Source organism: Ictalurus punctatus, chromosome 2, assembly GCF_001660625.3.
Source record: "Ictalurus punctatus breed USDA103 chromosome 2, Coco_2.0, whole genome shotgun sequence".
Lineage (NCBI taxonomy): Eukaryota > Metazoa > Chordata > Actinopteri > Siluriformes > Ictaluridae > Ictalurus > Ictalurus punctatus.
Window position 1 is genome coordinate 24,979,647 of NC_030417.2, and position 16,673 is coordinate 24,996,319.

Below are 16,673 nucleotides of genomic sequence, written 5' to 3' on the forward strand. Positions count from 1 at the left end.
TCGTTCATTACAGCAGAATATAATTAAATGTTACATGTTAAATTCCCCCAAAACATCTAGTGCTTACGCAAACGTTGATCACATTTGGAATAAATAAAATAAACTGTTGGCTAATGCAGCCAAGGCCGAATTATGAGAAACAGAAATGATTCATTAATAGCTTAGCATTAGGTCTTCAGGCGATGCAGTCTCTTAGGTCACCTCACCTCCTGATCCGAGCCGTTTTTTCTTTTGTCACGTCACATTTGTCACGGCTGTTCCCCAGAAAAAGAAATGATTAGTTCCCGTCTCGAGTCTTTGAATTCGTGTCATTCGTTCATCGCGTGACCGCCCCATAGGCTACGTGATGAAAGAACGACTCGAACCCGAAGACTCGCGAGGTGAACTAATCATTTCTGTTTCTGGGGAACAGCCGTGACAAATGTGCAGTCAAACAAAATGAACGAATCAGTCTGAGACATCTCGTTGTTCCTGAGCCTTATTAAAGATTTGTTCAAAATGAATGAATCGTTCATGAACAACACACCACTACTATACTCGCACTTCACTTCCAACCGCGGGTGGTTTGGGTGGTTTGGCTTGACCTTTGTGTATGAAGAGCAAACAAAGCGCATGTGAAAAAAACCTGGTGTGACAGAACAGCACGGGTTTCTAGAAAGATCTAGTCAGAGAAGCATTTTTCAAAAAGCAATTACTTGAGCTCAAGTTTACTTACTGTACTTTACTACTTTAAAAGTTCAGTTTAATAAAAAGGAAGTGGTCTTGTGTATTTGTGCTCATTTACAGTATTACAGCACACCATCATCCATTCATCTTAAGTAACTGCTTTATCCTGGACAGGATCCAATCCCAGGAACACTGGGCATAAGGTTGGAGTCCACCCTTTATGGGACACCAGGGGTGTTAGATGGACTGGTAATCAACCGGGGCTGAGCCCAGATTCTCTTGCATGAAAAAAACAAAAACTTTAAAATATGTACTTCTAAATAGATTGTTTCCATGCATTGTTTTCTTGCATGTGAGTTGCTTAAAATGTGAAAATTTGATGAAAAGTTGGATTTTTCCTGTAAACCCTGTCTGAGACTCTGTCCAGGGTGTACCCTGCCTCGTGCGCGATGCTCCCTGGGATAGGCTTCAGGTTTCCCCGTGCTCTGTAAAGGATTAAGCGGTATGGAAGATGGATGGATGGACCCTGTCTGAGTGGTCTTGCCTCCATTCACTGAATATAAAATACATTACTCTGTTCACTGAAGATACAAAACTGCAACACTGACAGTTATGTAGTGACAAACTGCTCCAAGTAAATAATTATTTGGGGCTAAAGAAAAAAAATTGTACACACCCTGTGCCCCTGTGGGACACCAGTTCATTTCAGGACACAATGCACACATTCACATTTACATGCAATTTAGAATAGTCAATTCATCTACTGGCATGTTTTGAGAGGTGGGAGGAAACTGGAGACACAGACATGTGGAGCGCATGCACAGAAACTCCACACAGACAGTCACCTGAGGTCAAGATTGAAACATAGATCCTGGATTTGTGAGGGGACACTATGCCCTGCACCACTGTGCCACCCAAGTTTAGTTGTGTGAATATTTTTTTCCATAAAGATTTCATATAGTATATACTATTATTAGATAACTACATTGACTTGTAAAGGGTCTTAGAATGAGCACATAATGCATGCTCTTAGGGCTGGGCAATATGGATCACAATCCACTTTACTGAGATATCATGGATATTGTGATGTCGTTATTATTTTTTTGTATAGAAAATATTTACAAACTGATTACATGCAAGTAGTTTGATAAAAATGTTGGATTGAATCTTCAAATTTATATAACTGCTTTTATCTTTCCTCTCAGGTAATAATCAAATAGTTTTTTTTTTAAAATTAATGCAGCATTATGGTTTTGCTAGAGGTTTCATCGAGGTTTCATCATATGTATCATGATACATATTGCATATTGTAGAAAAGTCTTTGTGTATCGTGATATACATGTCCCAAATGTGACCCTTCTGAAATATGACTTAAAGTGCATCTATTATGGTTTTTCAAATATTACCTTTCATGTAGGGCGTTATAGAACTGTTTGATTTCAAAAATCAATGCGCACGACAAACGGGGTTATAGATTCCCAAAAGAAGGAACCGATTCTGAACAGCTGAAACGAGTCCTTAGTAATTCCAGACTTATTTCCTGCACAAAACTACATAAGGTTTGTAACAAAAGCCTGCCCTGTGGTCTTCATTGGCTGCTTGCATACAGACGGAGCTGAAACTCGTTATGGTAGTAGAACAGTCACAACAGACTGGGGAATTTGACCAATCAGAGCAGAGTATGCTCTCTGAAAGGAGGAGTTTAGAATGAATCCTTTAGAACGGATCATTGAACGAGTCGTTTGAGACATTGGGGGGGGAAAAGGTTATGCTGCAGTTTAAATTATGAGCACATTAAAGTGTTTTTTGACCTTGGATGCATGTAAATCTATTGTATTGAGACTTTTAAAACGAAATTAGACATGTTTCAAAGCCATAATATGTGCGCTTTAAGTTCAATTCCAAGCACAAGACGTCCAGCTCAAAACAACATAGTTAATCAGGCTAACTGCTGGTACAGTAAAATGGTTTGGGATGTCTGGCTGTCTCAAGCTGGCACTTGAAAGCGCTGCATGTGTGTCTGGTCTTCATCACTGGCTCAATATGACAATGAAATTTGAGGGCTTGTATGCCATTCAGAGGCAGGCTGCAGAGCTAGTGCTTTGATGATGGTCCCTTTTCAAGAGGCCTCTTCAAGAAATAATGCAGCTACAATCAGTGATGACTGTAATTATTGCAGTTTATTGCAATTATTGCAGTGTGCTGGCCAGTTTTTAGTATTACAAAAAGAATATTAAACCCTTCGACTCAGACATACGATTTGTACATATTTGAGTAACCTCCAGATTTGATGTAGGAGACCATTCATTCATTCATTCAGCTTCAGTAACTGCTTTATCCTTGTCAGGGAACAGGAACACCCTGGAGTGAACACCAGTCATCTGTTAGCATGTTTGCCTCGCACCTCCAGGTTTGGGGTTTCGAATCCAGCCTCTGCCCTGTGTGTGTGCAGTTTGCATGTTCTCCATGTGCTTTTGGGGGTTTCATCTGGGTACTCTGGTTTCCTTCGTCAGTCCAAAGACATGCGTTGTGATTGGCGTTTCCAAATTGTCCGTAGTGTGTGTGAATGCGTGTGCGATTGTGCCCTGTGATGGGTTGGCACGCTATCCAGAGTGTCCCCTGCCTTGTTCTCCGAGTTCCCTGGGATTGGCTCCAGGCTCCCCGCGACCCTGTGGAGGATAAGCGATATGGAAAATGGATGGGTGGATAATCTGCATGTTTCATCATGGTCTTCGTTAGTTACAAAAACTTGTTTTTTACTTGGAGGACAAATCTCCAGCTTCTCATTGTACAGAGGCTGGTTTTGACATTTCAGTTATTTCTGTGATGCTTTGTTGGTTCTCAGGTAGTGCAGAGGATCAAGGCAATGGAGCACGAAACCAGGCTGCTGGTGGTCGACCGTGAGACGGATGAGTACTTGCGCAGCCTGCGCCTCACCTGCACAGAGGACATGGCTGTGCGAGTCAGTCCATCAGCCTCTTCCTCCTCCCCTCCCCCGACCCATAGCAAGCGGGAGAACAACTCTGTGTCCAAACTGCCAACCAGTCGTGAGATACCCAAACCCAGCAGGAGGTCCCCGTCACGGGCTACCAAAAAGGTACATGGTGCTACAGTTTTTATCACTATACGAAGAACAGTTTCCATAGATGTTAAGTATTATTGAGTGACTTGTGGGGTATGTAAGTATGTAAGTACAGATCTTCTTTTCCTTCCCTCTTTCCTGTAAAATGGGAGTTCCCTAGTGTACAGGGTGAAAACTTAGTCTCTGTGGAGCATTATTTGGTTTCCAGAGCTTGTGTTGCATAAACCATTGCGTCAGTAAGGCAGTACGGATCTTCTGCCTGAATTGGTAGGCTGAACTTTCACTTGTTACTGTCAATATTTATACAGCATGTTAAGATCTTCACAGTTAAAGATTCAGGTTTAAATGCCTCAGTAATCATTGACTGAGCAATGCTGATATTTGAATATAAGTCACCTCTCCCAGGGAGCCAGAGATGCTTAGTGATATGACAAACACTTATAACAGTGTTATAGAAGGTGCCTGTATCCTACACCATTTTCAATACAGGCTTAAGATGCTTTATATTCCGTATTTAATGACAGTAGTCTTGATAAGCTGCAACTATTGTGTTTAGAAGTTCTTGTTTTTGTGTTTAGGAGTGGAAAGATATGAAATGGTTACAGTATAATAACGGTATATTATTATTTTGGTCGGTCATGCTATCTATCTGCTTACAAATTCACAAAGAGAATGACAAAATTGCTCAGCCCATACCGTTTCCCATTAGGGGAAACGGCTAGAATGTGTATTATAGTGGTTTGGTTTGAACCTTCTAATTGTTTTTAATCATTTTCAATGTGTATGTCTATTCTTTAAAAAAAAAGTCTGTTCTCTTTTAAGAAGCTACTTTTGCATACAGTTGAGTTTGCATCCCCATGGGTTTTTCATGCAAAAATATAAAATATACTTCCATTTTACAATTTATCTACAAAAAATAACTAGGGATGCACCGAATGTTCGGCAACCGAAATTGTTCGGCCAAAAATAGCAAAAAAAAAGCACTTTCAGTGTTTGGCCGAATAAGTAAAAAGGCAGAATAAACAATGACGTGTTTGATGAACAATGACGAACAATGACGTGTTTGATGACACGCCAAATAGCCTAGCAACCAGAGTGAGATGCGCGAATTTCACGACCTCCACTTCCGGCAGCACACTCGGGGCGATTATTTAAAGTTATATTGTGCCTTGTTGGTAGCCTATGCCTCCTGGAATGAAAAAAAATGTTCAGTGTTAAATAAATATTTTGAAATTGTAGTTTTTGTAATTGATTTTTTTTCTTTGAAAAGCAAGACAAAATAGTAAAAAGCACATTTTGACTATTTAATTTATGCAATTGTGAAAAAATGGCAAAACAAATGGAAAAAACACGAAAAAAACATGTTCGGTATTCGGCCTTTGGCCAAGTTTTTCATTATATTCGGTTTCGGCTTCGGCCAAGAATATTCATTTCGGTGCATCCCTAAAAATAACTATCCAAATAAAAAAGAAATCTGGGCTATGGGGGGCGGCGAATATTACAACAGACAGGATCTGTTCATCTGTTCAAAATACAAAATATTAGAAGTGTGAATGTATTTCAGGGAATACACCAGACCTCAGAATGACATTTTCTTTATGGTGATGACACTTAAGCTTAATTTTTTTCTTACTGCTATATAACATCATACCAAGATACACACTCCTAACCATGTTGCATGTTAACATATCACTACAGACTGTCCTTATCTGATTAAGAGTTTATTTGACCTACAGAGCTGCATCCTGTCCAGGATCAGAGGTTAACCACAGCAGAGGTTAGGTCTTCTCTTGGGCTGACACTTTAACCTTTGACACTATGGTGTTAAAAGAACCACAGACCTGTTATTCCTGATTAATTACCATATGGACAGCTCTCATTAAAATTTGACTGTATCATTAGGTTGTCTGTCAATAATGACAATATCCTAAACCTGTTTCTGTATTTGATCACTCTGTCCGTGTTGATAAGCAAGAAATGAAATGTTTTTCTTCTGTGCACAGAAATCAGAAATTATCCTAGCTTAGGATGGACAAGGAACATCATTAATGTAAAATGTACAGCACTCATATCTGCACTGGTCTCTCCTCAGCCTCAGTTTAATACATGTATACCACATCTGCTTTACTTACTTTTCTCTAACCACTGGGCTCTGCATAATTTGTATTACTTTCTAAAGGTGTTTGGATGTTTAGTCCGAAAAAAAACTGCCTGCGGGTATGACGGCTGCAGAGTTTTGATATTGCATCAGATGCTTCAGATCTCCATTAATGATGTCCCTTGTCCATCTTAAGCTAACAGTGTTAGTTTAAGAAGTGCATATCACAGACCACACTTAGCATACATAACCTGGCCAACCTTCGGCAATCTCTTTTATTACTTCTTCTTCGTCTAACCCCAGTTTTACATATGAGAAAGGTTTTGGTGAAAGGGATTGAAGAGAAATGAGAGTACATTATCCTTAACGTGGAAGAAAGTTTGGTAAGGAGGAAGGATTGGTGTATGGTGAAGCCCACGCTTTCAGTGCCAAAAACTCACAATTCTGAAGACTTGGCCAAGAGGTAGGAGCTACAATCTGGATTTCTGCAGAATTTTTGCTAAGCCATCACAGAAAGTGAGCAGAGAAGAATTCAGTAAGGTGTAGAAATATTATTGTACTACAGTACATGTAAAGAGCAAAACATGATGTGCTGTTATAGGAAAAGGTTCAACGGCAGGGTGGTGCCAGTTTAAATTGGATTATTTTCCTACAACAGCATGTACTGAAGTGTTTTATTCCTCTTATACGACAGGACTTTGCCAATGATTACATTTTATTTTATTCGTTAAACACTGACATTTTGTACCTTTTATTTCTTTATAGTTATAATTATAGTTGTGGAGCATCTGTGAAAAAGTACTTCCTGTTCTCAGTTATGCTTGCGCAACTATAAATAGTTGTTTTCCCACCCGTCTCTCTTTTCATTCATTCTTCAAGTTAATAAGGCAAAAAAATGCAGTTTGTCAGGTTACAGCGAAACTGGAAATGCCCTCTGTGCTCAAGTCTTTCATGTGTCAGAAAACGTAAAGTTACAGGTTTCCTTCCTACAGGCTGTTACAAAACGCTGACTCTGGAGACTCCTTCCAAAAATGCTAAATAATGTCTCCACACAGAAAACTTCACTATATCAACAATTCCACACAAAATTCCACACAAAGCCACATCAAATAGAATTCAAGCCTCAGTTTACGTGGCTTTCTTGTGATGGCTCTGAAAAAAACTTTAACAGTAATTTTGTTGCAGTTAGTAATTTAGCTGTGATATTGTGTTAGAAAAATCGGAAGAATCGTTTCTTAAACTTTCAAAGTGTTGTATTATGGGAGTTTGTTGACAGCCTACTTTTTTATCCAAACTGCTGAAATTGCTTATTAGTAATATGCTCTAATGCTCTAACCATAAACATGCAAAAAAAGCAACCCAATACCACCTCTTTATTATGGATTAATTTATAGTAAGGTCAGGAAGTATTATATAAAACATCATGTCTGGAAACAACTAATTAGCGCTTCCTCCATTTTTGAATCTTCTGCGCTAATAGGGAGGACCACGGCTTCAGTACTAAACACAGTCAGAATAGTTGTGCATGTGCACCACAGTTTAACTCAACCCATAGTTGTGCCAGACAGAATGGATTAGCGAGACAAAAGCCACCAAGTTGAATCAACTTTCTGGAATGCTTCACGTGGATTTGGTGAGAGGCTGGGAGGACTCATTCACCTTTTATGTAGACCAGAACTATAACACTTTTTTGTCCCATGGACACCAATATGCATGCTCTGTCTTGGTATCATTAAGCGTCTTTGATTTATTTTGTGAAATGTATTTACAGCCTGATGGCGGTAAATTCCATTGGATTGGTTCCAATTTCAGACTATGCCTAGTCTGTGCAAACTTTGTTTTCCAGTGTACATAACATAGGTTCTTGTACAGACAGGAAAATATGTGTGTTTTAGTGGTTTGAGAATCCTAATGTTCAGGGCCTCTTGATACATAGAAGACGAGACCATTGGGAGGGATAAAAGGTAAAGTATTTTCATCTGCAGAACTATATAAAGCCAACATGCATGTTGTCTCACAGCGTGTACTGCAGCCATGGTAGGTTCCGCTTGCGCCAGTGTTTATAAAGAAGTCATAAAGCACAGCAGTGGTCCCAGTCCAGCCACTGTAAAACTACCACTAATGGCCAATACCTTTACCACAAAAAGACTTACTTTTTACTGGATACTGTACCAGCTACCCACACCTACATATGCTATAAGTATGTGCTCTTGAACTCACATATTGCGTCGCTAGCTCTTTACACTACATTGATTTGCTTTGGTTCGGACTTAAGTTTTCAATAAATGCCTCTTTCAGTATAAAGGAAGTCATAGAGGAAATCTAGGCCATGGTGAATTGCTCTGATGATGGATGGATGGATGGATGGATGGTTAAGTTATTAGGAAGATGTTGTGGAAGTAGAGCCGGGCCCCCCTCTGTTTAGGTCTTTCTGTCTCTTTGAAGAACATCAGTCTCATCCTGTGAGCATTGGCTGTGTTCCAGCTTTTACAGTCATTTGAGGTCTTTTAAAGACTGAAAAACGACATCCCAAGTGGGGATTCAGACCATCCCAAGTGGGATTTATTGGTCCATCCCAATATTAATGCAGGATAAGATTTAATAGAGCTTCATGATGCTCAGCATAATGTTAAGAAAATCTCAGTGTATGCTGGGCTGATCGTTGCCATGGTAGCTGGACCCCTAGGGTTACTGAGCATTCCAGCACTTCCTGTCTTAGACGAGGATTGGAGCTTGAGGCCCCAAAAGTGCACACTAGTTCATGAATGTCATTGGGTCCAGTGGAAGCTAACAAAGCAATAGTGGCAGGCAGAGCTGATTTGGAGTGTGTGTGTGTGTGTGTGTGTGTGTGTGCGTGCGTGCATGTGCGCACACTCCCTGTGGCCTCGTGACTGGCTTGCCTGTCAGTAAGGGAGAATAGATATACGACACCACCATTCCACTGTGGCTCTGTTTTTACTGCGTTATTTCTTTTCTGGCGCATTCTTTTTCTGTTTATTCTCCTGTTGATTTGTGAATGAGTTTATTGAACTGGAAAGCATGTTCAGTGTTTACAGGGTGTCCCAAAAGTCTCCATACATTGGTGTAATTAACACTTTTTAGTAAAATGTATCTTTATTAACAAAATACCCTCTACACACACACACACACACACACAGTCATCTCTCCCAACTTTGGCTCATATGTCATGTGATGTTCTAGCCATGTTTTCTGTTAATGTCCTTCGCAATCTTGCGACAGCTTTGTCAAAGGTTATCAGGGGAAAAAAATAGATCCTGATGTAGAAAACCGATGTTCTATTTTGTTTTATGTTTACAATTAAAGAGAAAAGCGTTTGACACAAAGCACTATGAAAATGTATGCATCATATTTGGGCGTTGTGGTGCAGCAGCACATAGTGTTGACGCCTCACAGCTCCAGGGTCCATGGTTCGATCAGGAACTTGAGTTACCTTTTCTACCCACTTCCCAAAACAAATGATGCAGATAGGTGGATTGGATACTCCAAATTGCCCCTAGGTGTGAATGAGTGTGTGAATGTACTGTATGTGATGGATTGGTGTCCTATCCAGGGTGTATTCCCACCTTGCAATCAATGTCAGCATGAATGAGTGGACTGCTGATGAGTAGACCAGCAACACTGCTATACTCATATCAGCGCCGCACACACTATCCTGCCATTACCCACATCAGTATCATGAGCTACAATAAAAACTGTAAAACTGTGTATATGATTGGGATTATATTTAAATTGTATAATTTAAAACAATTCCTAATTCTACACCATGAAGCGTTAAGCTTGATGAGTTGGGAAATAAGAGAAATATTGCTTCATTTGATGACAGACATCTTAAAATCTATTATATTTTTGGTTGGTATCCAATATTACAAAAGTGCAAAGAGTGAGTCAGAAAGCGTAGTATCCTTTACAGATCACATGCCAGTGTAGGCATCAGATAATGAGTAAACATTTTAGTTGTGCCATTGTTATTAAATATTGTTCATACCATCTGATACCGACTTACACTTAGCTGGCTACAAGCTTTAGAATGTTGAAAGTTGTATGTCTTGTTTATTCACTTCTGTGCCTTGGTTAAGGGAGGGACAACAAATTTTTAAAAACAGTGACAATTTTTCAGAGCCAAAAAAAAGCATCTCATTTTGAAAAGTTATTGCAGAGTTTTCTTTGAAGCAGTTAGAGATAGACTCATATGTTTGCAGATGGGCTACAGTAGTTTGTCATTTTCAATGTCCTTCAAATGCCCTGTTCATGTTGTAGTAGGCAATCCTCATCCACGTTTGTTAATGAAAAGTACTAGACTCTGACTTGTGAGACTACTATGAATGTGATGTCCTAATTTATTAGAGTTTATAAATAAATATATGTGAAATGTATGTGATTGGCTATGTAAAGGGTAAACTAGGTACATCCTGTGAGCTGCTTACATGCTCTGAACTGAAGTTGACCCCAAGCTTAGTGTGTTTGAGGAGGTGTATTTTCAACAGCAGTCTTTCTGTTCTAACCCTGGCCAGCTAGTGAGACTTCTCTCCTCTGACTGGCTGAATTCAGCGAGGCCTAGTGCCGCTTTGCCCCCTGAGTTTCTGTTCGAGTGTAGAGTGTCGCTTTCTCACCACACAGAACAGCGCAGTCCATTATTACGGCCTGTCACATGACATTTCAAATGACATGTCAAACCTACACACACACACACACACCTTCACACACACTCACAGTGTTCCAGGCAGCAGGTGCTTTCCCTGCATTAGCTTATCTCTGATTATTTAGGCTTCGGTAGCGTGGGGAGCAGCAGGTGGAGGAAGGCTGATCCATTACATCAGCACCAAACACAAGACACCGAGATCATACTCCAGCCAGAGAGACATTCACTTTTATGCAAAGTGACTTTTAAGTGATGCGGAATCCGATCCCAGCATCTACGGGTTAAAAGAACAAGAGAGATACAAATGACTCAAGATTTTCCACCAGAAACAAATGCAAGAATGTACAAAAAGAATAAACAGACACAAGACACTAACCAAAACTACCTAACAGTAGAGCAAAAGAGAATACACGTAGGCAAACATGCAAATTAGGGCTGCAACTAACAATTATTTTTATAATTGATTTATCGGACGATTATCCCCTTGCCATTTGGGGGGCTGGGGGGGGCAAATTTTCAATACCTTTTTTTGTTTATTTAAAATAAAATCCACAAACTGAGTGTTACAAATATAAACTTCAGTCTAAAACTTTACATTAAAACAACTGTCCATATATATGTATATAATCAGCAAAAAAAAGAAATATGAATATCTGTATTAACATAAAAACATTTTTTATGAACAAGTTTCATAGACTGAATGGGTGTGTGAGTGTGTATGTGATTGTGCCCTGCGATGGATTGGCACCCTGTCCAGGGTGTACCCCGCCTTGTGCCCGATGCTCCCTGGGATAGGCTCCAGGTTTCCCCGTGACCCTGAAAAGGATAAACGGTATAGACGATGGATGGATGGATGGAAGTTTCACAGACATTTGACGAACAGAAATGGAATAATGAGTCCCTGGACAAAAGTATCAGTCAGTATGTACTGTCCACCAGCTGCTTTAAGTACTACAGTGTATCTCATCCTCATGGACTGCACCAGATTTGTCAGTTCTTGCTGTGAGATGTTACCTCACTCTTCCAGCAAGGCATTTGTAAGTTCTCGATCACGTCTGGGGGACACATGGTTACATGTAATTTTCCACTGCGAGGATGATCATCTGTCCTTCCTGTCTCCCTGTAGCACTGTCTTAGGCATTTTACATTACAGACATTGCCGTTTATTGCTCTGGCCACATCTGCAGTCCTCATGCCTCACAGGCCTCTTTCTTCTGGTGTTTTTCAGAGTCAGTAGAAAGGTCTCTAGTGTCCTAAGTTATAGTAACTGTGACCTTAACTGTCCACCGCCTGTAAACTGTTCGTGTCTTAAGGACTGTTCCACAGGTGCATGTGCAATCATTGTTTATGGCTCATTGAAGCATGAAAAACAGTGTTTAACCCTTTCCAATAAAGATCTGTAAAGCTTATTTGGATTTTACAAAATGATCTTTAAAATACAGTCTCCTGAAAAAGGGATGTTTCTTTTTTTGCTGAGTATTATACACACACACACACACACACACACACACACACACACACACACACACACACACACACACACACACACACACACACAGGCCTTGTTACAAATATATCACTTACATATCGCTCCCGTTATAACAAACGACAGAATTTACACTGCAAGCCCACAATTACAGCATATAATGGCATTAAACTTGATTTAAACTCAACCTCTTAAGCAACTCACATCAGTTTCCCTAACCCCTTGCACACAGTAGAGCATTTTGGATATAAACATAAGTTTGTGCTCGTGCATCACTGGGTGTTTCTTATTTCTTATTTGTGCATCCTCATTTCCTTTCCCTGCTTCCTTTCCTTGCATCTTAGCTCCACCCCTTAGGATGTGAGAGAAGAATCCAAGGATGAGATGTGAGGAGAGAGGAACCGAGGCAAGTCAATTAGAATATCCTCGCTCTCTCAAGCGTCATTTCAAAGGGACATTAGTTAATGATGACTGTGCTCAGCTGGATTGTCTGACTATACTTCAGGGATCTGCCCGTTATGTTGTATGAGCTTGGTTAATAACAACATTCTTAATAAAGCAAAATGCACTGATAATATGTGAAATGTCTGGGTTATTCAACAATGAATTAATAAACAATACATAATTTATCTCATCTTTTGTGCAGCTTTGCATATCCAAACATTCAAGGATCAATTAATTACAATACTCATTGTAAGCATATTATTATTTAATTATATTTCATACAAAATTCCATCACATCAACAAAGGACTTTTTGTTTGAGGTTGTGGCAGATGTAAAGGAGGAGGGGAATTTATACATGCATCAGGTTTTTCGACAAGAAACACTTCCGTATAGGATAAACCTGTGTATCCTAGCTCCTCTGGAAGCTTCCTCACTCCTCGTTCCTCTCCTCATCGTGATGCAATTAAAGAATCGATATGTAATTCAAGCTGGTTGACAATCAATTTCCGGGTCACGGTCTGGAGAAGGGAGGAGTGAGGAAACAAGGAAACATTAATTTGTCAAGTTTTCAATTTGAGAAGATACTACCCTTCTAAACTTCATACCCTAGATGTTAGAACTCATAGTGCATAGTATGGGTATAGTATGTCATTTGGGACACAGCTTTGGTCTGTACACTCCGATGTATGTTTTTGGAACAGAAGTAATGCAATGAGTTAACGTCCCACAGGCTGTGTGCAGACCAACTAATCGATAATGAGATTCGTTGACAACGACTTTCGTAATTGATTAGTATCTCTATTAGTAGCCTGTTTTCACTATCAATATTCTGGTGTTTGTGGAAGTGCTGACTCTTTGGAAATTTTTTGAGAAATCTACCGAATAAGTGTTAGCTGAGCATGAGTATGCATGCGTAGCCAATGAATAACTACATGTATAGTTATGTATTGATAATATCGGCAGATAATTGTATAAAAAAAATCAGGCATCAGACCACAGCACGGATTTGGATTTGACCAATAATTCATACTGATATTTGATGAAGCATTTATTATATTCCAGAGGAGCAGAACAACTTCAGTGCTCATCACAAGCCAGAGTCTGGCACTTTGCCTTCACTATTGTAAGCAGTGTTGTCAGGAATATGTTTGTAAGCTCCCCAGACAAAATGTGCAGTGTCAATAGGTTGCAGACCTGGATGAACACTGAAATCAGATGGTCAGCTTTTGGCCTGTCTGAGGTGAGGTGGCCGTTTGCTCTTTCTTTCCAAGCCAAACACAATACTGCCACTCCTACATACCAGAATGAGGTGCATAGGGACAAATCTGTGAGTGACTTTTTTGATGGAACACTGGGACACTTCAAAATCACCTGACCTCAAATCCCATAGAAATGCTTTGGGATTATTTGTAACAGCATGTGGATCAGCAAAACAGGCACTATAAACACTCTAGCCGAATTCCGCACTCAGTAAGAGGAAGAGTGGAATAAAATTGACAGGAAATATCACACTATAATGGAGGCATCATTACCTGAAAGGATTTACTCTGTTGTTATGGTGAAAGGAGGCGGAAGCAAGTATTAGGAATGAAATGGCGCTTGTTGTGCTGCAGTTTCTACATACAACTTTTCATATTATTTGCAGGTCTGTGTATATTAGGCACTATATTACCTTTCATGCTGCACAATAATGGTTCAATTGATAACATTATTTTGCTCAATACTAAAAACACAATTATTTAACACATTTATTGAGGCAATTTAGGAATGCAATATTGAAGGAGCCTAATTAAAAAATAGGAACCTGAATGCATTTTATCGCTTTAAATCCATAGGAAAAAATTCATTTCTTACACATTATAAGCTCTTATACCACAGCACTGTTGAATTCTCGAATCAGAAGGATTCATTTTCTATAACAGCATGGCTCTGACAGTAATTCTGTTTGTAACATAAATGATGGGTTTATATTAATGCTCTCATTCTAATGTGTTAACAGCTCGTGCTAATATGCTGACTATTTCTACAGTCTCGGTTGTCAGAAGTTTGTGCTAGTCATTAAGATTTCCACCACAGGAGAGTCTTGAACTTTCTGGTTCTCTGTAACATGACACACTGCATTTATTTGTCTTGAAGAGAGTGAAGAATGAGAACCCGGTGAGAGAACTGATTCTACAGTGGTGCTTGAAAGTTTGTGAAACTTTTAGAATTTTATATATTTCTGCATGAATATGACTCAAAACATTATAAGAGTTTCACACAAGTCCTAAAAGTAGACAAAGAGAACCCAAGTAAACAAATAATTGTTTAATAAAATTTATCTCCATTGTTCGTGCCATTATCCACTTCCACCAACATGTGCTGTGAAGATCAGACTCTGGTAGAGCCCCGCTCTTTAAATAAAACACAGTGCTCATTCATACCTGATTGTCATCCCATTGATTAAAAACACCTGACTCTAATTTCACCTTCAAATTAACTGCTAATCCTAGACGTTCACATACTTATGCCACTCACAGATATGTAATATTAGATTGTAATATTTTTTTGTCTCATTTGTCTCATTGGATTCACTTTATCTACTTTTAGGAGACAATGAAAAAAATCTAAGGTCATATGTATTTAGGTCATATGTATGCAGATATATAGAAAATTCTAAAGGGTTCACACACTCTCAGCCACCACTGTAGCTGCTGTAGCATAAGTGATAACAGGACCTAACTTGTCTCATGACCGTTATGTAAGTATAAAGGTTTAAAAAGCCTGATGTGTTGTTCATTAACATATTTTTGAAAACTATAATCATTGGCACTGTTGTATAAGAGGAACGCATTTTGGGGCGTGCTATTATTAGAAAATAATTTACTTGTTACTTATCATGGATTAGTTTCTTATAACAGCGAGGCCTGTTGTTTATTATTTCTTATTTGTAGCACAGCACTGTTGAATGCTTGATTCTGATTGGTAAGAAGGTGTTGATTGATTGTCTATAACAGCACAGCTACACAGCACAGTACTGCCACTGTCTACATTCCTACGTTCCTGGATAGGATAACAATAAATAGCATGTCTTGACAGAAACTCATCATAATTGACCAGGTCCAGGCCATGATTTTAGAGCATGGTGAATACTCATGTCTTAGGATCTGACTTCAGCCTATATGGATGTACTCATGTTATGGAAGTGTAGATAACAAGCTGTTTTTAGATGCAAGGATGCAGTCTTTTTAGCGACCTGTGAGGAGAAAATAAAGTAAAACCAAAGAAAACACCGTTAGAGCTCAGAGGAAAGGAAGAAATAAAGAGAGAAGATGAGGACTAGTCCGTCTCCTGGCTTCCAAGCTGCATTTGGTTGTATGATGTGGACTGGATGTTTAGATTATTGTGGTGGTGTCTCTTTCCACTGGCAACAGTTCTTTCTTTGTTGAGGCTTGATTTTTTTCCCCCAGCTGCTCCAGCTGTCATTTTTGTGCATTAGCTTGCTTGCCCTAACTCTGATCTTTCTCTCTTTTTGTTCTCTCTGAAAAAGAATGAATAGTATTGCAATTGCACCACAAGAAAGTTTGTACTTGCATGTGTAGACTGTTGTGGATGGTTGTATTATCTAAAGATCATTGCAGTGAAAGCTGGGGTCATGTGCATCAGACATCACAAAGGAAAAGGATGACGCAGGGTCAGTTTCCATCTTTTTCAATGATGAACATCTTTTTTTTTTCTCCACAACCCAAACACACAGTTGTAGATCCCTTGCAGTCAGAAGATAATATAAGGTGTTTGTATGAACAACAGTGAACAGACAACCTCGTTTGTGCATGCCAACAAATAAAAATCTCATTGTTGTTTTAAGGATTAAGGAGTCGGCCTGAGAAGTTGTGCTGGAGCAACAGTGGAACTGCTACAGATTCCTGTGTTTGACAGGCTGTCGTGTACTCATGACACTGACATCATTAGGGAAAAATGGCATGTGACCGGCAGCCTCACTTTCTGGGAACATCTAATCAACAACTTTTACTTAAACTACTGTCTGAGGACAGCTTGTAATAAGAAATAACCCCAACATAAGACCAAAAATATTCTTCCGTTTGGACTGGACAGAATACTGATGATCCTAACATACACTTTGTCCCCATAAGACCTCTATCAGAAGACAGCCTAATCTCTGACCTTTGCTTTTCCCTGCTGTTTAAACTGAATTTACCATTGATGTATGGATTTAGCACTTGTATTACCATTTGT

At 39.4% G+C, this 16,673-nt stretch overlaps 1 protein-coding gene across 1 annotated transcript in view; it reads left to right on the forward strand.

Annotated features, from left to right (window-relative positions):
* Window positions 1-16,673, forward strand: part of LOC108278278 (Na(+)/H(+) exchange regulatory cofactor NHE-RF2) — a 58,724-nt gene that overhangs the window by 1,161 nt on the left and 40,890 nt on the right. The window contains exon 2 of the mRNA XM_017491527.2: window positions 3,512-3,763. Coding sequence (XP_017347016.1) covers window positions 3,512-3,763 — 252 coding nt within the window. The remainder of the gene's footprint in view (window positions 1-3,511; window positions 3,764-16,673) is intronic.